Source organism: Musca vetustissima, unplaced genomic scaffold (genome assembly GCF_032173495.1).
Source record: "Musca vetustissima isolate MV318-11 ecotype Yass unplaced genomic scaffold, APGP_CSIRO_Mvet_v1 utg30834, whole genome shotgun sequence".
Taxonomy (NCBI): Eukaryota; Metazoa; Arthropoda; class Insecta; order Diptera; family Muscidae; genus Musca; species Musca vetustissima.
Genome location: NW_026877839.1, coordinates 36574 through 61540, shown reverse-complemented (window position 1 = coordinate 61540; position 24967 = coordinate 36574). Strand labels below are relative to the sequence as shown.

General features: G+C 34.4%; 1 protein-coding gene across 6 annotated transcripts in view; it reads right to left on the bottom strand.

The window, feature by feature from the left end:
* Positions 1-19250, bottom strand: part of LOC133322515 (oxysterol-binding protein-related protein 8-like) — an 81976-nt gene extending 62726 nt beyond the window's left edge. For 4 of the 6 annotated variants that reach the window (XM_061531503.1, XM_061531504.1, XM_061531505.1 and 1 more), the window contains exon 1: positions 18877-19250. In XM_061531503.1, coding sequence (XP_061387487.1) covers positions 18877-19249 — 373 coding nt within the window. In that variant the 5' untranslated portion in view covers position 19250. Of the gene's footprint in view, positions 1-6508; positions 6689-18876 lie in introns of those variants that run through there. The other 2 variants (XM_061531507.1, XM_061531508.1) reach the window with 1 other exon arrangement.
* Positions 19251-24967: the final 5717 nt, after the last annotated feature.

The following is a 24967-nucleotide window of genomic DNA, read 5'->3' as shown; positions in this document are numbered from 1 at the left end:
TTCCCACGAAAATGTGGGCGAGACAATTGGCAGCGTAGAGGGCGCGGGCGGGTAACCATGTAGTGGTGGCGAATCCTTTTTTGTATGAGAAAACAATTCATACACACACGCCTGTACGCATCCGATAGTAGGCATGCTGAACATATTGTACATTCTCAGGTGATTTGTAAAAGCGTTAATGTTTATACTCATGTCGTTGTCATGGTTTGTGTAAATGTCGTTATGTGTGGGTGTGTGTATGTGTATGTATTCAAGTGTTTGTGTTACTGTTACCGTTGAAGAGGCATAACACACAAAAAAGTAGAATGCCTTCTGTCGCCAGTTAATACATATATCATATGTCAACAAATACAAATGAGATAATATCATCTATTCCAAAGGAAAAAAAATATGAGGTAGGTATGCAATGTGTGGTGATTTAAATAATTTAATTGATCTTGAATGATTTTTTTTAAGCTTAACTAATATTACGAAGTAAAATATATAAATTTGTATTAAGTAAGAAAATATGAGCCTATGAAATCATCAACATAATTCTGACCAAAATTTGGCCAGGAGAAATACCAGCATCCTTACTAGGATGGGGGCAGTAGTATACGAAGACTACAATATATTCCAGGCCTAGTCAATACTAATTGTTACCTGGCGCCGTCTAACATTATCACTGATAACATGGACATTTAATAGCATAAACCTACCCAACCTAGTGTTGTGTTGTTTAAAGTGAATTAAAAAAAAAAAATAATTCGCCAAAAAAATAGAATCAATTGGTGACCTCTTTTTTGACATAAAATCATATTCTGGGGGGTTCCAACCTCCTTCCTTTTCGGGATGGAATCCTTTGACGAGTATATGCAGAATTCATAAGGGCAAATTCATCATAGTTCAAGTTTTCGCTGTTAACTCTAAAGCTCATGGTTAAAAGGTTTGAAATCTTTAGTTGCGGCCATTGTGCGTTATTTTTGAGATCACATGTGTATACTTAAATCGAATGAGGAATATTTTTTTTTCTTTTTTTTTTTTTTGAAACCAGAGCCTCCATCTATCAAGAGTCCTTATGCGTCTTTTTCTGAAAGATTTTTTAAACTCCAAATAATCTACAACAAGTGAAAAAGTGTCAGTCGATGTTGCCGATAGATGTATACCTCCAGGCTATGCTTGGCGGTATATAGGACGAAGAAGACCTCCAGCTCTTCTATAGGAGGAAGAAGACCTTCAGCTCTTCTATAGGACGAAGAAGACCTTCAGCTCTTCTATAGGACGAAGAAGACCTTCAGCTCTTCTATAGGACGAAGAAGAACTTCAGGCCTTCTATAGGACGAAGAAGACCTTCAGCTCTTCTATGGGACGAAGAAGATCTTCAGCTCTTCTATGGGACGAAGAATACCTTCAGCTCTTCTATGGGACGAAGAAGACCTTAAGCTCTTTTATGTGACGAAGAAGACCTTCAGTTCTTTTATGGGACGAAGAAGACCTTCAGCTCTTCTATAGGACGAAAAATACCTTCAGCTCTTCTATGGGACGAAGAAGACCTTCAGCTCTTCTATGGGACGAAGAAGACCTTCTACAGGACGAAGAAGATTTCCAGCTCGTCTATAGAACGAAGAAGACCTTCAGTTCTTCTATAGGACGAAGAAGTCCTTCAGCTCTTCTATAGGACGAAGAGCTATTTGTGGAGAGATACAGGAAGAGATTGCTCTATAGAAATATATGTTGGAATGGTTGTGGGCGAGGACCAGAAGGATTGAATCGATTAGTTCCATCTTCGGACTTGATCTAGCTAAGGTACAAATATTATAATGTGCAAAGTTTGAATCAAATCGGATCGCTGGATATTAGCCTAACAAATTGAAAGATTTTGAACTTTTGTAGAGAAGATACCAGAAGGGGTGGTCCTATGAGTCCCATTTTCGAAAATGACCTAGGTTTGGAAAATGCAAAGTTTGGATAGATCGGACATTTCATTCCTTTGATATTGAAATAAAAATTTTCAAATGACCCTTAGTGGGGAAGGTACCAGAAGGAGTGGGCCGATAGGTTCCACCTTCGGACTTGTTCTAGGGTTGGTAAAAATATTATGATGTGCAACGGAAAACTCGAATTGATGCATCAAAGCCTCTATTTCGTGTCGTAGTGTTATCATTAGAGTATGAGTAACGACATCACTGATACGTTCCGTAGGTAATCATAAATTAAACCTTAGAGCACAGAATCAATATGAGAGAATTTGGTTAAAATATTTCTACCCATTGTGGATTTAAATCAAGTACTTAGAACTATACTGCTTTATGAGGTTTATATCAACCTATGTATACAAATTGTAAACCGATTCCATGAAATTTATATCCCGATTTCCGCGAAAGTTGGTTTGATTTTAACAGACGAATAGACGGACAGAAATATGTAACAATTTCTAACAAATTTTCCCTGCAAAGTAGTTTGTAGACGGTCGAAAGTAATTATTAAGAAACCCCGAATTGGTGCATTACACCCTCTATTTCGTGTCATAGTGTTATCATTGAGTATGAGTAACGACATCACTGATACGTACGGTAGGCTATTATAAATAAAATCTTAGAACACAGAAGCAATATGAAAATGGGCAAAAATAACTTCAAACCAAATTGAGATAAACGATTTCTACCACATTATGGATTTAAATTGAGTATTTAGAAGTTCACTGCAATATGATGGATATATGAAACTATAGATCAATATTGTATCTCGATTCCATGAAATTTATATCCCGATTCCCTTAAAAGTTATTGTGATTTCAGTAGACGAATAGACGACCGGATTTGTCTATACATTCTTAAAAATCGGTCGGAAATGCTTAGAAACCCCGAATTGATACGACCGGATTTGTCTATACATTCTTAAAAATCGGTCGGAAATGCTTAGAAACCCCGAATTGATACGACATTGCTATGAGTGTTATATCAGAGCTTGGTCCTACAATGGATATTTTTATGCAGAATGTGCAAAGTTTGAATCAAATCGGACATTCCATTCCCTTAATATTGGATTTATAACCCGTTTTAATTTTGACCCCTTGTGGGGGAGATACTAGAAGGAATGCACCGATAATTCCCACCTTCTAACAATATACAGTTTCGGTAAAAATATATTACTTTGCCTCATATCGGATAGTCCGTTCGCATGATATTATAATATTAATTTACAGCAAAAATTTTACCATTTTTTCCTTTTTGGGTCGGATACCAGAAAGAGTGGACTGATATTTCCTATATTCGAATTTAAACTAAGTTTTGTGTAAATTTTACGATATACAACTTTTGGATCAAATCGTTTATCCGCTTTTAGAGTTATCGTGCGCATCCGCCTGACAGACGTACGGACGGAAATATGTTAATTGACTCCAAATTGTCTGAAATGGATTTAGTCTAAAATCAATATTTCGATGAGGTACATTTTTGCCGTAGCAAAGTGTATATACCCTTATTAACCATATGGCTAGGGGTATAATCAAGCTTAGGGTATAATTATTGTTCTTTCCCCTATTGCTTTGTTGGTATTTTCTAAAAATATTCAAGGCTATTGGTGTCTCGCTCTTAAAAAAAAAACAACATTTAAATAACGAAACTATTGGTCCCTTGGCCCTTGAAAAAATATTCTTCGAAAGAACGACGCTTGTTGGTTCGCGTAGAAAATATCCTACGTTTAGAGTTTAATTATTCCAAAATATCCCTAAAAATCAAAATCTATCGATTGTCGGTTTTTCAAAAATTATTATTTAAAATCGATGTCTATAGGTATATTGGTATTGGAAACAACATTCATAAAAATTCACGATATGCGTTTAATTGGCCGGGCGAAACATTTTTTAAACTCACCATGAGATGGGCATTAAAAATTCCTAAAATCCTTATATTGTGGCTATACCAAAGGAATAAAATTAAAGGCAGAAATCCGATTATGACCTTTAGCGTACAAAAAAGGGTGGGGGTCTCGCCAAGAACCTCAGAGCTCTATCTCAAATATTGCGAGCTTTGTCGTGGCGAAATGGAAATGGATTTTAATTTTTATGGGGTGACCCACCAATATTTCGAGAAAACGAAATGACAAATTTAATATAGAATTAATAATAGAATTAAAAAAAATAATAGAATTAATATAGAATCCGCTTTTTGGTTATGAATATAAAAATCGAAGCCTATACATTTTTTGTACCTCCAAAAATATTTTAGATAATCCAAAAGAAGAAGAAAGCCTTTTGGTTTGTTGGTCCTTGAGAAAATATTGTAAAAAGTCCACACAATTTTGACTTTGGCATTTTAACAATAATCTATACCTATAACCCTCCGTTCAGATAGTAAATATATATATATATATATATATATACGGTTTTGACGAGATAGAATACCAGACGACCTTGCTGTAATGATTTTGTTACCAACATTCTCCCTTGTTACTAGGGCCACCTCTGGCTTTCTTCATTAGTTTTAATGAAACAAACAATATGCACTTACAAATTGACCTCCACATCTAGCTTCCTCCACATCCCTTTTTTATATGGAACGTATAGTTTGAATTTTATTTTTTTAAACTTAAATCTTATATTACGCTTGCAATTGATTATATAAGTGTAACAAAAAAACGGCAACTACTACCACTAGCAGCTGCCACGAACTTTCCTCTTTCTCTGACGGAAATGATTTCAGTATTTTTTAACGTTCTTTCTCCATCCATCCATATGAAAACAAGGTATGTTTAAAATGAATGTGTGTGTATATGTTCCGAACAATATGTACAACTTTGTGCATTTTTAATGCAACATTTAAATTGCCATAAAAAATACGACGAACAAAAGAATGCTATGAAACAAATGCCTTGAAGTTTTATCATCTCCATCTTTCCCTCTGTACCATAATCTGCAAATAATAAAAGTTAAAGATGTGGAAAATAGTTTTTCGTTGTTACCTGCAGGCGAGGGCACTTTTATGTGTGATGATGCATGGTAGAACGTTGCAGTAGTTTCAAGTTTTTATGGGTAATTTTAAAACATGTTTTTTTTTAAATTTTACAAATTGAAAATAATTTTGTGAACATCTTCTGTAAGTATTCTATATGCAGAAGATACGCTAAAGGTATTCAATAGGTATAATACCCTCAGCATGTCCCCTATAGGTGGAAGATTTTCTAAGGTATTTTTAGAATATACATAGAATATCATCTTCCTGATGCTTGAAAAAATATTCTTTAAAAAAATTCACGACTTATAGTGGCTTGAAAAAAAAATCGAATGATTTTCGGGAGCACACATATATATATACACATTATTTTAGGCGCAATTCAGTACGCTATGTCAAATTTCTTGCAAATCGAAAGATATTTAGAGTCTTTGATGCACCAATTACCTTAAATCGGATGAAAATATATATGGGAGCTATATCTAAATCTGAGCCGATTTTCACGAAACTTTGCACTCATCATTCCAGACTTAATTCAGTACACTATGCCAAAATTCGTGCAAATGAAAAGATTTCCAGGGACTTTGGTGCACCATTTGCCTAAAATCTGGCAAAACTATATATGGGAGCTATATCTAAAACTGAACCTATTTTCATGAAACTTAGCACACATCATTCTAGACGTAATCCAGTTGCCTATACCGAATTCCGTGCAAATGGAAACATATATAGGGACTGTGGTGGACCAATTACCTTAACTGGGATGAAAATATATATGGAAGCTATATCTAAATCTGAGCCGATTTTCACGAACATCAACAGACACACATCATCGGATTATAAATGCGACCCATACTTTTAACATCAACAGACACACATCATTCTAGACTTAATTCACTACACTATGCCAAAATTCGTGCAAATGAAAAGATTTCCAGGGACTTTGGTGCACCATTTGCCTAAAATCGGGCGAAACTATATGGGAGCTATATCTAAAACTGACCGATTTTCATGAAACTTAGCACACATTATTCTAGACGTAATCCAGTTTGCTATACCAAATTTCGTGCTAATCGAAACATATATAAGGACTTTGGTACACCATTTCCTTTAAATCGGACGAAAATATATATGGGAGCTATATCTAAATCAAAACCGATTTTTCCCAATTTCAATAGGGTTCGTCCATGGACCAAATAAATGAGCAGTGCCAAATTTCATCCAGATCGGATTATAAATGCGAACCGTACTTTGATTACAATTTAACATCGAACGGACGGACAGACTGAAGGACGGGCATGCATAAATCGACTCAAAAAGTGATTCTATGCATATTCTCAAAAGAAACCATGGGTCTATCTCGATTCATTTTGCCTGTTACAAACATATGCACAAAGCCATAATACCCTGTACCACAGTGTGGTGAAGGGTATAAAAATACACGCCTTATAGTGGCTTGAAAAAATATTCTTTCAAAAAATCCACGTCTTTTAACGTCTTTAACAGCTTAAAAAAAATCCACGCCTTATGGTGGCTGGAAAAAAATATTCTTTTGAGTTTTTTTTTAATTTACTCACCATTAATTTTTTTCATATACATTTCCATTTGTTCGGCCTTATCGATATATTCAGCCAAGGCCTGCAGCATTTCTTGAGCAATATCATAATTATTATATTGAAAATATTTACGCTTCTCACGAAATGTCATTAAAACTTGTTCGATGTCTTTCAAGCGGCCAAAAGGATGACTGACAATTATTTGACCATTTTCATTTTCTTGTCCGTTTAAGGACAATGACGAAAAGGATAATCGGTAATTTTCGTAGTTTACAATTTGTTGATAATAGCTTGATTGCATCGTTGTAGACATGGTTGTCAATGTTCGAAATTTCGTTATCGGATACAAAAAAAAAATTATTTTATTTGAAAAAATATCATTTGAAAGATTTTTTGAATTACCGCTTTATAAAACCGAAAGTCAAACCAATACCGCCAATGTCAACAAATGTCGTTCGACTGATTTTTTCTTTATTGCAAATAAATATTTTTTTCGTTTGGTTTCAGGAAAAGAAAATTACCCGGGAATGAATTTCTGGAAACAATGCCATATGTTTGGCCCCGTGCAAGGATATACGCTTATAATTTAATAATTGATAATTTTTTTTATTAATTTTTTATAGTCTGGGAAAATATTCACCTGCTTCAGTTTAAATGTAATTTTTCACATTTAGGCTTTTTGATGGGAAAAAAAGCATTCAAATGAAATGAATGCCTTGGCAGGTTTTATGGCGACCTAATGCTCTCTTTAGAACTACAATAAAAACCAAATCAGTTTTTTAGGACCAAGAAGGTATTTCAACAATGTACAGAAATAATAAAATTACTAATGGTCTATATGCGATCTGGGCCACACTTAGTTCATGACTTCAATATTCTGTAGAAAAAAGATCAAAAAATATTTTCCTAGGTACATGACAAACATCACCTTTCAATGATAATCTTTCATTTCACTGACAGTCCCTGGAAATCCCCCTTTAAAATTTCAGTTTGACAGATAACACAGCATTCTTCAAGAATAACAAAAAATGCCCTATAAATCTAAGCTATATAAAATCCCCCTTTGGTATTTTCTTATCACAAAAATTCAATATTTGTTTCAGATTTCAGTTTCCTATAAATATTAAACTGCATGCAGTAACAAGCATCAGTTTACATTTTAGAATCGCGCAGCCTTGTGGAGAAAAATGAATTTCAAAAGAGTTTTCAGTTTCTTGGCAGTCGTTATCCTTTTGATCGTGGGTGCAAACAAAGTTAATGGCAGTTCTGGTCATCGGCCCAAAATACCAACCAGCAGCACTGGACCATACAATCCAAATCCACCACCAAAATTTAGATTTTAATAGCAATATTCAAGTGGAAGAGACCTAATGTTTTTGAAATAAAGTTTACAAATAAAAACCAGTAAGGAAAGTAGTAAAGTCGTACTGAGCCGATATGCCCTTCACCTCTTTGGGTATATTGCGCATATGTATCTTTACATTTGCATGTCAATGATCCCTCGAAGGATCATACTCATGTCTTTCTGTAACCTATGGTAAATTTAATTTCATTCGGGCAGATTTAAAGTCGTCTGCATACCATGGGACAAATTTATGGAAAACGTTTTATATCAAAATTGATACACGGTATTCGGTACGCCGCACTGTAAAAAAAATAAATGTCAATCAGACACCCGTTCGAAATACATATGGAAGCTATGGCTGCATCTGCACCAATTTTAACAAAACGCAATAACGCCATTCAAATCTGAAGTTGATACATTGTTCAAAATTTCGTGTTAATCGAACAAACATTAGGAGTTTGAAGCGCCATTGCAAATCCAAGAATATGTAGGTACTTTGGTGCACCATTTTCCTTAAATCGGACGAAAATATATATAGGGACTATATCGAAATCTGAACTAATTTCGAAGAAATTTAACACACATCGTGCTAGAAAATTTCGTGCAAATCGAAGGTTATAAAAGGACTTTGCTGCACTATTTACCAAAAATCGGACGAATATATATGGGAGCTATATCTAAATCTGAACCGATTTTCACGAAACTCAACACACATCACTATAGATTTGATTCAGTACGCTATGCTAAATTTCGTGCAAATCGAATGATATATAGGTACTTTGTTGCACCATGTTCCTTAAATCGGAAGAATATATATATATATATATATATGGGAGCTATATCGAAATCTGAACCGATTTTCACGAAATTTAAAACACACCATTCTAGGCTTAATTCAGTACTTTATAACAAATTTCGTGCAAATCGAAGGATATATAGTTACTGTGGTGCATCATTTACTTTAAATCAGACGAAAATATATATGGGAGCTATATCTAAATCTGAACCGATTTTCACGAAATTTAACACACATCGTTCTAGACTTAATTCAGTACGCTATGCCAAATTTCGTGCAAATCGAAAGATATATAGAGACTTTGGTGCACTATTTCCCTCAAATCGGACGAAACTATATATGGGAGCTATATCTAAATCTGAACCGATTTTCACGAAACTTATCACCCATCATTCTACACTCAATTCAGTACGCTATGCCAAATTTTGTGCAAATCGAAGGATATATAGTTACTGTGGTGCATCATTTACTTTACATCAGACGAAAATATATATGGGAGCTATATCTAAATCTGAACCAATTTTCACGAAACTTACCACCCATCATTCTACACTCAATTCAGTACGCTATGCCAAATTTCGTGCAAATCGAAGGATGTATAGGAACTTTGGTGCATATTTATCTCAAATCGGACGAAACTATATATGGTAGATATATCTAAATCTGAACCGATTTTCACGAAACTTAACTTAAATCGCTATAGACTTAGTTCAGTACGCTATGCCAAATTTCGTGCAAATCGAAGGATATATAGGTACTTTGGTGCACCATTTACTATAAATCGGACAAAAATATATATGGGAGCTATATCTAAATCTGAACCGATTTTTCCCAATTTCAATAGGTGTGCCAAATTTGTGCCAAATTTCATCCAATTCGAATCAGGAATGCGATCTCTACGTTGTTTACATTTTAAGATGGACAGACAGACGGACATGTATAAATCGACTTAAAAAGTGATTCTATGCATATTCTCAAAAGGAACCACGCGTCTATTTTGTTTCTTTTTGCCTGTTACAAACATATGCACAAAGACATAATACCCTTTCGGTGTAGATTTTTTAAAGAATATTTTTTTCAAAATTTATCGGACCTATTGGCGTGGATTTTGGCGTAGAATATTTTTTCAAAATTCATCAAACCTTTAGGATTGGATTTTTTTAAAGAACATTTTTTTTTCAAAATTCATCTGACCTTAAGACTTGGATGTTTTAAAGAATATTTTTTTATATTCTTAAGACCTTTAGGCTTGGGTTTTTTAAATAATTTTTTTTTAAATTCATCAAAACTTTGGGCGTGGATTTTTTAAAGAACATTATTTTAAAAATTTAACAGAACTTTAGATTTGATTTTTTAAAAAGTATTTTCTTTTCAAAATTCATCAGATCATTTTCCTTTAAAAATATATTTCAAAATCAAAGTTTACATTTTTTTTTTATTTTTTACACCTCTTTCCTTTAAAAAATTAGAATATTTTCTTCCATTTCATCATGTAATTTTCTAGATGTAAAGCAGACTAGGAAAACACATATACATAAATTACATATTTACACTTGCAATGTCAGTATTTGCAGACCATAACCATCGCATTTGCCGTTTTCGTTGTTGTTGTTTAATTAGCATAATGCACATACATGACCATTCAAACATGCAAAAGTGCATGGCGTGTAAATATCTATTAGGGTGGATTGGAAAATTAAATAAAAATAAATTTGAAAGAAAAATTCTTTTGAACTTGAAATATCTTCCCACCCAGGTAATATTTGAAATATTCCAAAATAGTTACTGCCATTATCTAATTAAACTCTTACTCCTCTCACATTTCAATTCAATTAGATACGTCTCTCCACCCTCCTGTTGGAAATTATGAAAGTGTAAACTGTTATTGGAAATAACCACCGAATATACATACATACATCCACCTACATCTAGAAAATCATCGAGGCATTAAACTAACTGACGACTAAATGACTAAAGAATAACCGTCAAAAACATGCAAAAAATATATATAAACATGTCCAACAACAACGTTGTTGTTGCCTGGCGTCTAGGTCAGGGCCAAAAGCATAAGGCGACAAGAAAATATGAAATGAACAAAAACAAAAAAAACATACTAAATAAAATACGATAGTCAGAAGAAGGGCAGCATTCGTTGTGTGTTATGAAATATTTTACCATTTCCATGAAATCGTAATGAATGAAGAAAAACATGAAGGTTAGGAAATGTTTTTATTTTGTGCTACAAGACACTAGCTTTTATTATTATTATATTTTGTTTTTTATTATTGGCAACATAAAATGTAAGGAGCGACTACTGGGTTAGTCAGCTGACTGGTCAAATGGAATTTTAATGTTACGTTTTCGATAAATTGACTGGGACGAATGTAACTTAGGGTCTGTCTGTTGGACCATGTTAAGTCGCATTTATGATCCGAATTAGATGAAATTTGGCATTTATTTGGCCCAAGGACGAACCATATTGAAATTGGAAAAAAATCGGTTAAGATTTACATATAGCTCCAATATATATTGTCGTCTGATTTTTAGCAAATAGTGTACAAAAGTGTCAAACATTGGCCGATTGACACCAAATTTTGCACAACATACTGAATTTGGGATAGCTTAACGTCTGCAAAGTTTTTTTTTTTTGATCGATTTAAATTGAAAACATAGTGCAGATCGTATTTATTATTCAAATAAGATGAAATTTTGCACATATTATTTATTTTCACCAAGAACAACCCTATTGAAAATGGTGAAAATCGGTTCAGATTTAGATATAGCTCCCATATATATTTTCGTCCGATTTTTTTTTTGCAAATGATGCAACAAAGAGTCAAATTTAGGCCGATTGGCACAAAATTTTGCACACTGTACTGATGTTAGTATAACATAACGTGTGTCAAGTTTTGTTGAAATCGGTTCAGATTTAGATATACTTATATAGTTTCGTCACCAAATACCCAAAGTTAGGTCGAGTGGCACAAAATTTTGCACAGCGTACTGAAGTTAGTATAGTCTAACATGTGTCTAGTTTTGTTAGAATCGGTTCAGATTTAGATGTTGCTCTAGTCGATGAGGATATATATACACTTCGATACGAGTAAAATGTTCCCCGTCGAAATACCGGTATTTTTTTCTGTCTGACTAGGTCAAGTTCGAAGATATTAAATATCGGCGCACTTTTTATACCCTTCACCATACTGTGGTACAGGGTATTATGTATTCGTACATATGTTTGTAACAGGCAAAAGGAATCGAGATAGACCCATGATTCCTTTTAAGAATATGCTAAGAAGCACTTTCTGAGTCAATTTATGCATATCAGTCTGTCCGTCCGTTCATTTATTCTTGTGAACAATGTACCGGTCGCATTTATGACCCGAATTTCATGAAATTTGGCACAACTCACTTATTTGGCATAAGACGAACCCTATTGAAATTGGGAAATATCGGTTCAGATTTAGATATAGCCCCCATATATATTTTCGTCCGATTTAAGGTAAATGGTGTACCAAAGTCCATATATATTATTCGAATTGCACGAAATTTGGCACAGCGTAATTAATTAGGTTTAGAATGATGCGTGTTAAGTTTCGAGAAAAATCGCTTCAGATTTATATATAGCTCCCATATATATTTTCGTCCGATTTAATATATGTTTCGATTTGCACGAAATTTGGCATAGGATAAAGTCTAGAATGAAGTGTGTTAAGTTTCCTGAAAGTCGGTTCAGATTTTGACATAGCTACCATATATATGTTCGTCCGATTTTATGCAAAAGGTGCACCAATTTCGTATATATCTTTCGATTCATACGAAATTTGGCACAGCGTAATGAATTAGGTTTAGAATGATATGAGTTAAATTTCGTGAAAATCGGTTCAGATTTAGGCATAGCTCCCATATATAAGTTCGTCCGATTTTATGAAAAAGGTGCACCAAAGTCCCTAAATATCTTTCGATTTATACGAAATTTGGCATAGCGTAATTTGAAGGACATTTGGCATATCGTAATGAATTAGGTCTACAATGGTGTGTGTTAATTTTCTTGAAAAACGGTTTAGATTTAGATATAGCTCCCATATATTCAATATAATGCACGTTCATTTGCAAGCCTTGTGAATGATTTAATTTTTTAGAAACGAAGAATATTCGATTTGTTTTGTGATTGCAACCTGTGGAAGTTGATATATTAGCTTAAATATATGATTATTAATTCAAAATTAAATATTTAATTGATGTATATAAGACACCTATTAAATTTCCTTCCTAAATAAATCTGAAGGATGCGAAAATTGTCTATAAATCCTAATTAAAAATCAACAACCACATATTTTAATTTCTAAATAAGCCCCTATAGCAGATAATCTCAGCTTCGTCATCATAATTGAAATTACACACACACAGTCATATGTAGCTACATATATGTTACTATATGTATGTGTATGCCAAAAGCCCATACATACATGTTATATCTCTGTTACGATTATATTGGAAAATAATTTTTCAATAGAATATTAACAACAGCAACAACAACGACCGAACATATGCTCTAATGATATATGACACTGTAATTAATCTCTAAAGATTTCTAATTAAACCATTAACATTAAATAATGAAAGCTATCGCATAAAAGCAAAAAAGAACGAAAACGAAAACAAAAACAAAAGTGCTATTACTTTAGATCGCAAACAATAGAGGCATGGATAAATATTATTACCGAGATGAAGATAGGAGGATGGGTGGAAAATAACAATTGCCGTAAAATAATTTACCATCACCATTAAGAGGCAATTGAGGCGGAAACTGGAAGACAATGACATTATTGTTATCGGTATCATATTTCTAATGTAGATGGGATGGAGATTATATATAAAAAAAGAAAACTATGATATGTGTAATAAAACTAAGAATGTTTTTCAATTTATTAATTATGTTCCGCCAGCAGTAGATTGTGTTCTTAGGTTGGTTACAAAAGAAAACGTCTCGGTTTTATAGGCTAATAACTAATCAATTTTATGAAGGACCATTGAAAAGGGAGGCAGCTCCCCTGTGGCTAGCATCCATTAAAGGGGAAAGAAGTGTAACATATTGAATTTATGTCTTCATAAGGGAGGAAGGAAGGAAGCTAGAAGCACAAAAATTGTGGAAACATGTGATTATGGTATTTACATATGCGGACCTTAAAGTAATGGACGAAAACACTATGATTTATAGCAAACAATTCCTTCCCTTCCCCTTTCTCGGTTTCAAAAAAATTAATTTTGTATTTTGATTTAATTCGAATCTACACAAATTCAAGAATGTGCCCATAAATTTTCAAGTGAAAATCTCCACAACTCTTGAAGATATAGCCGGCAAAAAGCAAAAGGGCTTCTCAAACTTTAAACGCATTTTTCTCCAAACAGCGGTATTGTGAATGGTGGGCACGATAACTCAAAAACTAATAATCCGATCGATTCCAAATTTTGGGACTTTTCTCTGTGAGTGTATAGCTATTGGCCAAAATCTTCCTTATTTTTTTACTCGATTTTTGGTAAAAAAATAGGCGATTTTCTTCCTTTTTGTTGATTTTGGAGCGTGGTCAATAATCCTAGTTCATACGAGAGCCAACATGTACCGTTTCTAACACCGTTGGAATTTTCGGATTCCAATGTTCCAATGAGGAGTTATAGAGGAACCATAACCAGACAATTCGTGGCTATTTATACTATGTATTTTGTTGCTTTAACAACAACAATTACAGCTGGGTAAATATTTCCAAATTTGAAAAGCCACTTTTCGAAATGTTGTCTTCCACTTGATTTTTCCATCGGATCACACGACAAACTATCACCTTGTCGGAGTCCTCATTCGGTATTAAAGGGCTGCTTTCCGACTTAAACTGCTGACCTTGTGTCAGTTAAATATATCCTACGTAGCCGTATTAATTTTGCAGGAGTGCCAAACGCAGACATGGCTTTAAACATCTCTGAACGGATATGGATGTCGAATGCGGCCTTATAGTCGAAGAATAGGTGAAATGCGTCGATATGGGTCTTTTTCAGGATTTGACGCAGAATGAAAATCTTGTCAATGGTGGATTTGCCAGGCCTGAAGCCTCATTGGTATTGTGCAATAATGTCATTGACCATTGGCTTCAGACGTTCACACAGCACTCTAGATAGCACTTTATATGCGATGGGAAGGTGACTTATTCCTTTATAGTTGGCACTTGTCTACTTTTTGTGCTTTTTTGTCTACTTTTTTGTGCACAGGATGATGAGGAGGCATCTGACCATTAATCATAAATAATCCAAGTGAAGGCATGCGACTACTTCTTTAATTAAAAAAAGCAAATTTGGAGAACTCATCAGTTGTCTCCAGGGTGCGAAGAATGATTAAAATACGCTCTTTCTCGCCAATGCTCACTACGAGAATTCGAATCTTTTCAATTTATAGCGAATGATAAAGTTACAATGAAAGAACAAGCATTTGCAATCTCTCGCGAATGTTCGCATCGTACGAAAAATGCACGAACGATAAAATTTCGCTGCAAGCGTCGTCGATTTGTTCATTCGCGAGTGTTGTTTTTAACAACAACAAACAAAAATATCATAAAACACACACAAACAACGAAAGAATGAATATGTGTGTAGCAGAAAGTGTTTGTTATGTGTGTGCGAACGTTCTTTGGCGAATGCTCGTTCGATAAAGAATTTATCGCCATAAATTCATTCGTAAAATGAGCACAAAACGAAAAGAATGTATTTTAATTCATTCGCGAGCGAATTTTTGCGCACCCGGGTTGTCTCACCTTCAAAAGCAAAACCAGAATTGTAAAGGGGAAATAATTCGAAGTCGTCAAGCAGGCGAATATTTTATTTATTTATGTGATTTCTTTGTAATTAAAGCCAATTTTATAATTCATGTGGCCAAATTAAAATTAATTACTAAGATTCCACCTTATTTCATAGCTCCTCAGTATTGTCCCAACTGACAATATCCACCTCTCTTCACAGGCAGCGTCTTCGCGGCAGATCCTCTGTGTTCGGGAGTTGGCCAAAACAAACGTCTTTTTGTACTACGTCTTTGAAAACACTACTGCCATTATTAATTTAATTGTGTATTTTTTAATATTTAATAATTAAATAATTGAAATTTTTTCTTTTCTCATAATTTCGTTCATTCGGGAATACTCTCGATTATGTTGATGTCATAAAACTCTTCTCATACTCTGACTTGGTGCTTTCATCGTATGACCATTCTACTCCTAATAATATTGCATTAATATTTATTTGTGTTTGTTGTTGTTCTTCTCTTTCATTCATTCCATTGCTCATTTATCATTATCCATTCATTCCAGTCAGCTAAAAATGTCATGCTGTCATCATCAACATAAGCTTGTTGGTGCGCGACATGGCAAGTATTATTGTTCGTATTCATCCTTTGGGTGGCATTAGAAAAAAACAATGGTTAAATAAAAATTCAATAACAATAATAATCCCTTATTGATTTTCCCGATACAACGATATTTACGTATACGCGAAGAGAAACGGGGAATATATTTGTAATTAGGCGTACATATTTGTGAACCGTTTTAAAATTTATTAAATTTGCATTTAATTGTTTTTGTTCTGTGAGTAATCCATGCGAATTCGATATCGAGATGGGAATTTTCTATTCAATTACACTGTGCAGCAATAACATCTTAAACCAATCGGTACCGCTAAAATCTGAAAGCTTAGCTAGGTTTTGAATTTTTAGCTAAAGTTTTTGTTTAAATGCGGTGCTGGATTTTCTAATAAAACGTACGTGAACTACTGGAAATATTGATGTTCACTCTTCAGCAATGTTTGACCTCATTATCTACAAATGTTGCTTTGAGATAAAATCCAAAAAAGAACAGGTTGGGTTAGGTTAAAAAGAGGGGTGGATAATACCAACACATGTCCAACATGGGAAGGACATACACATAAGCCAATTGAGGCCTGTTGTGCGCTCTAGAAATGCGGAGAAAGTTAGGATTCGTGAATGTTTAGATTAAAACATTTTGAGTTTGGTATCCCTATAAATATAGGAATTCCGTGTTTTTTGAGAACTCCTTCAGTCTTCTCCATTCACATCCCTCAGATCGGTTAGTCCGTGAAAAGTGCCATTTCCCAAGAATGGTTTCCGAAGGCATGTAAATGCTGGGCAATGGCACAGTAAATGTTCCAGCGTTTCCCCAAATGCTCTGCACATGTTGCTACCTTCGCATCCAATCTTGAGTAGATGTGCCTTCAGGCTGAGGTGTCCCGTCAGAATACCCATCAGTCAGCTTATTTCTTTTTTGTTTAGCGTTAGGTTTTGCTTAGTTTTGTCTTCAGTGGGGTCACCCCATAAAATTTTGGTGATCTTTCCTGTCCTCTCATTTTCCCAAAGGGTTTTGTGGGTCTCATTCGCCCATTCCCTCATTTCTTGGCGTGTTTCGCTATTGTGGCTATGTAGTGCAGTAGCATCTGAACTAGTGTTCCACTATTCCATTGTTCTCTATCTGATATTATAGTTTCGCACCGTGTCACTACTCTCGTTTCAGGTATGCGGTCTGAATCAAAGGTATTGATTGTTGACTCAGTTGTTGCCTGTAATATGTTTTTTGCGGTATGTTGTGTCCGGTGTCTATCCACTCGTCCATTGATTAGAGTCTTAAAGCTGCAACCCGCCGCTTCATATTTTATTTGGATGTCTATTGGATGTATATATAATATTATCTCCAAAGCCCAAGTTGGATTCGTACGCATTGTACCACATATTGCTAGGCCCCACGTTCTCTGAACTTTCTGCAACGGTTTTACTTTACATTTTTTATCCATTGCTGTCCACCAGACCACAGAAGCGTATGTTAGAATTGGTCTAATAACGTTCTTATAGATCCAGTGTATCATCTTAGGATTGAAACCTCATTTAGAGCCTACGGCTCTTCTACAGAAGGACCAGCATCAATGGGCCTTGTAAACCCTTTGCTGGGTGTGGTCTTTCCATTTAAGATTCTTGTCTAGAATTACTCCCAGATACTTAACTTTGTTTCATATAGCTTTGTTTGATGGGCTCTTCTTCATGCGTTTAAGCCCCTCTGTTTAACCCAATCGTAGGCGATGTGTAGCACCGTTTCGGCTTTCCTGCATTGTAAGTTAGGATTCTTTCCCCTAAGAAGTATTATAACATCATCTGCATAACAGACTGGATCAAATTCTTCATCGATTAAGTTCCTTAAGAGTCCATTTATGGTAGTTACCCACAGGAGCGGTGACAAAATCCCTCCCTGTGGTGTTCCCTGGCCTACTTTGTCTGATTGTTATGTGCTGTATGCTGCAGTCTATGATTGCCCGGTCAACTTAGAAAGTATCTAGGGATTGGATAAGCGTATTAGTGCTGACATTGTTGAAGGCTCCTTCAATGTCAATGCAATCCGACAATTAAAACCATATACTGCTTATAATTTTAATATATCCATATTAAATAGAATCGACTTTTAATGGCAAATTTTTTTCTGGTACTGAGAAGATTTAAACAGCAGACAATATTTAGGATATTGTCCATTTAAGCTGTATTACGAATACATACATATGCAAAATGAAGAATCATTGCCAGAAATATCCATTTCAATATTACATCCAAACGGGAAACGGATATTGACTGAAGAGCAAAAGGGCAAAGAGCAAAGCAAAAAATCAGAAAACCGAGTTAAGCAAAATTAGCCAACTAAACCACCATGACATGAAAAAACAATTAGCCATTACCTAGGCCGGGACGAAACAACAACCGAACCAAAAATAAAATAACAACAAAAATAAAAAAATAGAAACAACTGTGATATTTATAAAAAGAAGAGAAATAAAAATAAAGGAAGACATGGGGAATGCCCCCACACCACTTGAAAAAAAAAACATTCAAATGGATTGCAAAAACAAAAAGTAAAAGAAACAGCGATGGTTAACTTAAATACTGACGAAGAAGAAGAAAATGAAAATGAGGAAAACCCAAACATACGAAGGAGAAGAAGAAAAACAAAAACAAGAATATAATATTATATATATAGTAGCAGAGGAACATCTCTAGTATGAAATTTCAGACGTTCATTACACAAGGCTCGCACACACATTTATATATATATATATGGACATACACAAATCTAGTTGTTTAGGCACAGAGATACAAACATACATACATGATTGTAATGTATGTCTGTCTGCACATTTGAGAGGCTTTCCGATTCAACTTACCTCCCGATTGACGTAAACCAGCACTATTTGGTGGGGTAACACTGGAACTCATAACAGCTGTAGAGGATGTTTGTTGCTGCTGTTGTTGTTGCTGCTGCTGCGAATGATGTTGATTTGTGGTGGATGGGCCCATATTTAAAGAAGCCGAACTTTGACCCAAATGTCCAGCAGATGCTGGAACACTACTCGACTGCTGTTGTTGTTGTGATTGTTGTTGCTGCTGCTGATGATGATGCATCATGGGGGTGGGCGAATCATTGCCACCACTCGACGATACATGACCATGGTAACTGCCAATACGTATTGGAGTACTACTTCCGCTGGCCATTAGGTTACTGTGTGAACCCGTTTTCGATGATGAGCTCTGAGCCATTATTGTTGTTGTTTTTGTTGCTGTAGCAATAATATTAGATTTGTAAATTCACGAATTTCGTTTTCATAAAAATCACAAAAATTGTCGTTTTTATTGATTTTTTTGAGTAACACACAATATTTTTTTTCATTCGTTGTGAATAGCGGATTATTGTAATTTTCCGTTTCCGTTGATTACTTTGCTGAACTTTAAACTTTTGTGGTCAACAATGGCTTGAGATCAATAGTCGCCAAGCATTGGGGTTTTGTATTTTTCTTTCCGTATTTTTTGATTACGATTCTAATTTTTTTGTTCTAATTAAAATTCTTTTCAATTTGTGAAAAAAAAACTACAAAACAGGCAAAAAGTGCACACAATACACGAAATACTAGAGGAAAAACATTCAGAAAAATCACTCGTTGTCACGGCTGTGTGTCACGGAGAGCACTGGTAAAGCTGTGGCGTTTTTAGACTTCGTCATCAAAAAAGTGGTTTCTGTTTCTTTTTTTGTTTTACAACCACCACTCTAGAGAATTCAACTTTTATTTGGGGTTTCTTTAGCTGTTACCGATTTGTGTGTCGCTGTGCTGTTTTTTTGGTCTAACCGCCGCCTATGGGTGGTAAGCAAATATAAAAAAAATAATAGAAAAACGACTATTAGCGCGTAACACGTATCCAACGTCCGACTGGCTGATTGAAACTAAAAAAAATATTCATAAATTTGCTTTCCTCCAACAGAAAGCCAGCGAGCAAACACACAGCAGAATTTGCTCCAAACTTGTTTTGGCTTGCGTGCGCATGGAGCATGGAGAAATAGTACATCATGGTGATAGCTACGTAGTGAAAACAAAACACAGCAAAACAAGTTCATTTGTGTTGTGTTTTGCCAGCCAGCTATGTTGCTGGTGTTGTTGGTGTGTATGAGCTCATCAGCAACGGGGTCGAAACGTCTCCAGTTAATCGGTCGTAACTCATGCTCTCTCTCTATGGTTTGGTTGGATTCTCATGATAAAACAACCTCACATAGAAGGGGGTGGGTTGTTTGACTAACATAAACAACGACGCCAACAAAAAAGTAACACATGTACTTGCAAAAATACTTGTTCGTATTCTGACTGAGTAGCACCGGCATTTTTCATTCTCCAAACACTCATGTTCCATTAGAAATCCATTTGGTTGACCATATTAAGAATAAGTAAGCAATGTTAGTGGCATATGATTTCTTGGGCCATCTTGCCCAATTTGGTGATGAAAAAATTCCAATTAGATTTGTATTGTGGGGAAGTTGATAGATTTTTATTGCAAAAAAAAAAAAACATAAACAAATAAATATTAGAACAACAATAAGGGTATTAACTGCTGTAACATGGGGGTCTTAGACAGTGCTGCCAGTTAAATTTCATGAAAAATCGTCAATTTTTCAGAAAAAAATCGGCATAATCGGCATTTGTGTTTTTAAAAATCGGCAAAAAATCGGCAGCATATAATTTATAAATAAATTCATATTTTTGGTTTATAACAAATCAATATTGTTTATTACATTAATAATTCTGTATAAAAAAATAACATAAAAGATTCATTTTTCTACAAAAAATGTAGATTTTTCTAAAATATAGTAATTATTATGTACACTAGTGAGATCTTTCAGATTTACGTATAACACAGTGTGGTATTAAGGTCATATTTTTATGACCTTACAAACTAGTACATATTTTTATTACACATTTTTAGTAATTCTTTATCAATTTTGATATTAAAACAATTTGAATTATTTAGTTTGAGGTAAAGAATCCCTTCCAATGAATCATTCTCAAGTGAGCTTCTAATTTTAGTTTTGTTAGGGTTTACCTGGCTAAAAATTCGTTCCACATTTGCTGTGGAGTGTGGAAGAACCATAATTCTTTGTACAAATTTAGACAAAATTGGAAAAGCTAAATTGGAGTCCCCACATTTAATTTCGGAATTGTTTTTCCAAAAACTTTTTAAATTATATCTGCATTTTCAAAAATTTCTTCAAAATTCAGAAAGTTTAACTCCCTAAACTCGGAGTCTAAAGATTGCCTCTCATTTTCAAAATAAAATCGGGGAATTCTTTTAAAATATCTAGAAAAAAATTATTGCCCTTCTTCATTACTCTTGCAGGATCAATAAGTTTTAAGCATTTAAATGAATTTAAATTAAAATCAAAACGTTTTAATATTTGGTTTTCAATTTCTAAATGAAAATTAATGCAAGTGCTAACTATTTTGTCTATGTCATTTTTGGAAAGTTTTGTTTCTGAAACAATATCTTTTGCATATAAACCCAAATATACTTCATCATATTCTAAAAAATTGTTCGTGCCCATGATGTAAAATGTAAACTAGACAGAGTACAATGCTGACAAAAATGCAGATATCTAAGCCATTGAAAACGGCTGCGGCGTGTCGCCGATAGTTATAATGATTTAAAGCTGCCAATTTTATATGTTTGTATGGTAACGCCGTATTAAATTAAAAAGTTAGACAATTTGTGTCGATTGTTGAAATATCGGCAATTCTGGGGCAAAAATCGGAAAATCGGCATTTTCCATTTTTAGAGTGAAAAATCGTCAAAATGCCGATAAATCGGCAAATATGGCAGCCCTGGTCTTAGATAGTATGTTGTTGTTGTTCACAAAGAAATCAGTTCAATTGACTGATTCACTGCAATGAACAATGGAACTAAATTGATATCGTTCACTCTATCCACTGTAAATTGATATCACGGATTATGATGTTGCTAAACCAGGATCACATCATGTAATTTTTTGCGACTCACATGTCATGTAGTACGAGTTGTTATTATGGTACAATATTATACGGTTGGACAACAAAAAATGAAATATGTAGGTAGTGGCTTCTTCTGTCAAAGAAATCATACGCATACGAGGCAAATGGGCACCCTCGCGGATCGCTTTTGAAACTTTTACCACATGTAGTCCTTGGGGCTCTGATTACAATGGTATAATTTTTTTTCCTGCGGAAATCGGTATTTTCCGTGATTTTTAAAATTTACTAAGGCAATGCGGGTATAAATTTAAAGTGTTTTAAGCCCTGATTACAAAAAATTCTTATGAAATAAGTTCACACATTCTGTGATATGGGTCTCCAAAATTCCGCGGGACCCTTCTTTAATTTTACCGGCATTCGGCCGGTGATTTAATACTTTCTCCTATGGACAGATGGTTACTACAGTTACGTGACCGAATCTCATTTTAATTAGAAAGGTGTTTGGGGGTAGCTGGGATTTAAGACTATCTCCTATGGATATGTGGCGGCTACGCGATCTCATCTTTTAAATTGAATAGTGTTTCTGAAAACAGGACTTGAAACGATTTAAATTGAAAACAATATTGCCTCAGTAAATTTTAAAAATCGTGAGGTAATATAAGTGTGCCAACGGACCTTTGGAGGTAGCTCATATCTCCGGAAATACCGGAAGAAAATATATACCATTGTAATCAGGACCCCAAGGACTACATGTGGTAAAAATTTCAGAACGATCCTCAAGGGAGCCCTAAAATAGACTTAAGACAGCAAATGTAACCTTTAATCCAAAAGTCCCTCCGATTCCGGTTACAAGATTTCTTTAAAATAATCCGTATTCGGTTGGGGATTTAGGACATTCTACTACTATGGATTGGGAATTATAAAATACATGTTGTTGTAATCAATATCAAAAGAGCTACCTATGGTAACGTCGAAGACCTTACGAGAAGACTATCGACTGACTATCTTCTACTAAAAATCCTTAAAGAAAACTACTGGACCTCGAAATAAGAAAATCACTTGATGTAAACAGTATCTGCAAATCAGCGTTTCTTTCAAAAACAGATCAGTGGATACTGTCCTACTTGCGGTGTTCGGACACATCGAAAGGAATATGGATTATACGATCTTCACCGTGGATATTGCAAAAAACCTTAAACATGGAATCAATTCATTCCGCACTTTAACGATCAGGGGTCTTATCAACCCTAATTGAGCAGATTTAGGAAATACTTGGAATCAGAATCAACAATTTAAATATCACCTAATTCTTATCTGGTCTTTGGCGTATATTATCTTTAGTCTAGTTCTGCTTTTAACTCCATGTAAAAAAAACGGGTGACATGTACCGGTTGTGTCCAAAGTGAATTTGGAGTTAGAGGAGTGGACTTGGTTGAACAGTTGAAGAAGTGTAGCGTGTCATGTGGACCACATGCAGGGCAGATATTGGCCATCCAGCCGCCAATTCGCGCCCAATAAGAATTAAGCTCTATGATATCTTTGATTTGTTGCGGTAGCTTCTGATTTTCTGTTGCTATCGTAGGCGAGGGTTCTTCTAATATTGCATTTACTCTATATTCTTGAATTGCTTCCAAAACTGCATCCGTGTGAATTCCATCCCGTTAGATGAAGATTTTTCCATTGTATTGCATTAAACGTTGGCGGACCAAACTGGAGCCGAATAGTTAAACACAGACCAGTATATTGCAGTGTATGTAATTAACAAGATTTCTTTGGTAGCTCCCCAAGTTCTGCCGGCTAGCTACTTGAAACCCTTTTTCCTGCTCCTGTCCTTATCGCAAATATATGTGGCATCACCCTTTCTTGGGCCTACAACTTCTTATTTCCCGTCAGGTTCAGCTCGGTCCATGATTGCTACTCGCAGATCATCCGGTACCTCCTGTGGAGCAGCAGAGACTCATTTCCTCCGAGACTCACCCCCTGAGCCCGCTGATTGTCCGCGACTGTTTACTTGTTATTCACAGCTATCCAATGAATAGTATTGGGCCTCCCACTATCCGCAATAAAATATAAAATATTCTATTTTAAACATAAAAAATTGTCCATGCATTTTTATTATTATTATTTTTTTTTTTAATTTAAAAAAATACGATTACAATTTAAAATTATAAAAAATAAATTATGTTATTACTATAATGTGTGAAGAGAAAAAATATATATAACCAGACATACAAAGACTATGCTGCATTGTTGTTGTAGTTTGATTACTTTTTCGTTTGTTGTTGTAGATTACAAATTTTAAAAGTTAATTTGTGAATGTCAAAACTTTGTAGTATTACCACTATAAAAATAGGAATTATTATTTGTTTTTATTATTATTTTATATAACTATTCAAAAATATTATTCGCTCTTTGTGAATGAGTGTTGTTGTGGTTTTTTTGTTGGCTTATGATGTATGCATTGCATATTTTAAAATACTAAAAAAATCTACAATTATAAATTGTCTTTTTTGTTGTTTATGTTTGATTTTGTTTTTGGGATTTTTAGACTACTAAAAACATAGATCAATTTTGTATGAAATTTTGTGCCGATCTCCTCCTATGGGGAGAATAATATTTTTCCAGTAAAAAAAGTCTAGAAATGAACACACAATAGAGAGAATGTTATTACAAAAAATAGTTTAAAAAAAGGTTTAAACTAGGACAACAAAAGTAGAATACTTTGAACAAAATTTAAAAGTAGAATGTTGCATTGTGAGATTTTTTTTGTTTTCAGTTTTGTTTGTTTGCGTACTAAGATTATAGTTTACAAAATTTGTTATTTGAATTTGCAAACAAATGATTTTTTAGATTAATACATTTTGATATTAAGCTGTATAAAGTAAACTAGTTGGCGCTTGACAATCTAATCATTTTCTAAAAATGATTATCGAGAGACCAATCAACTCAACTCGTAATTGTAAACTCAAGCTCAAATTAAAGACACTTG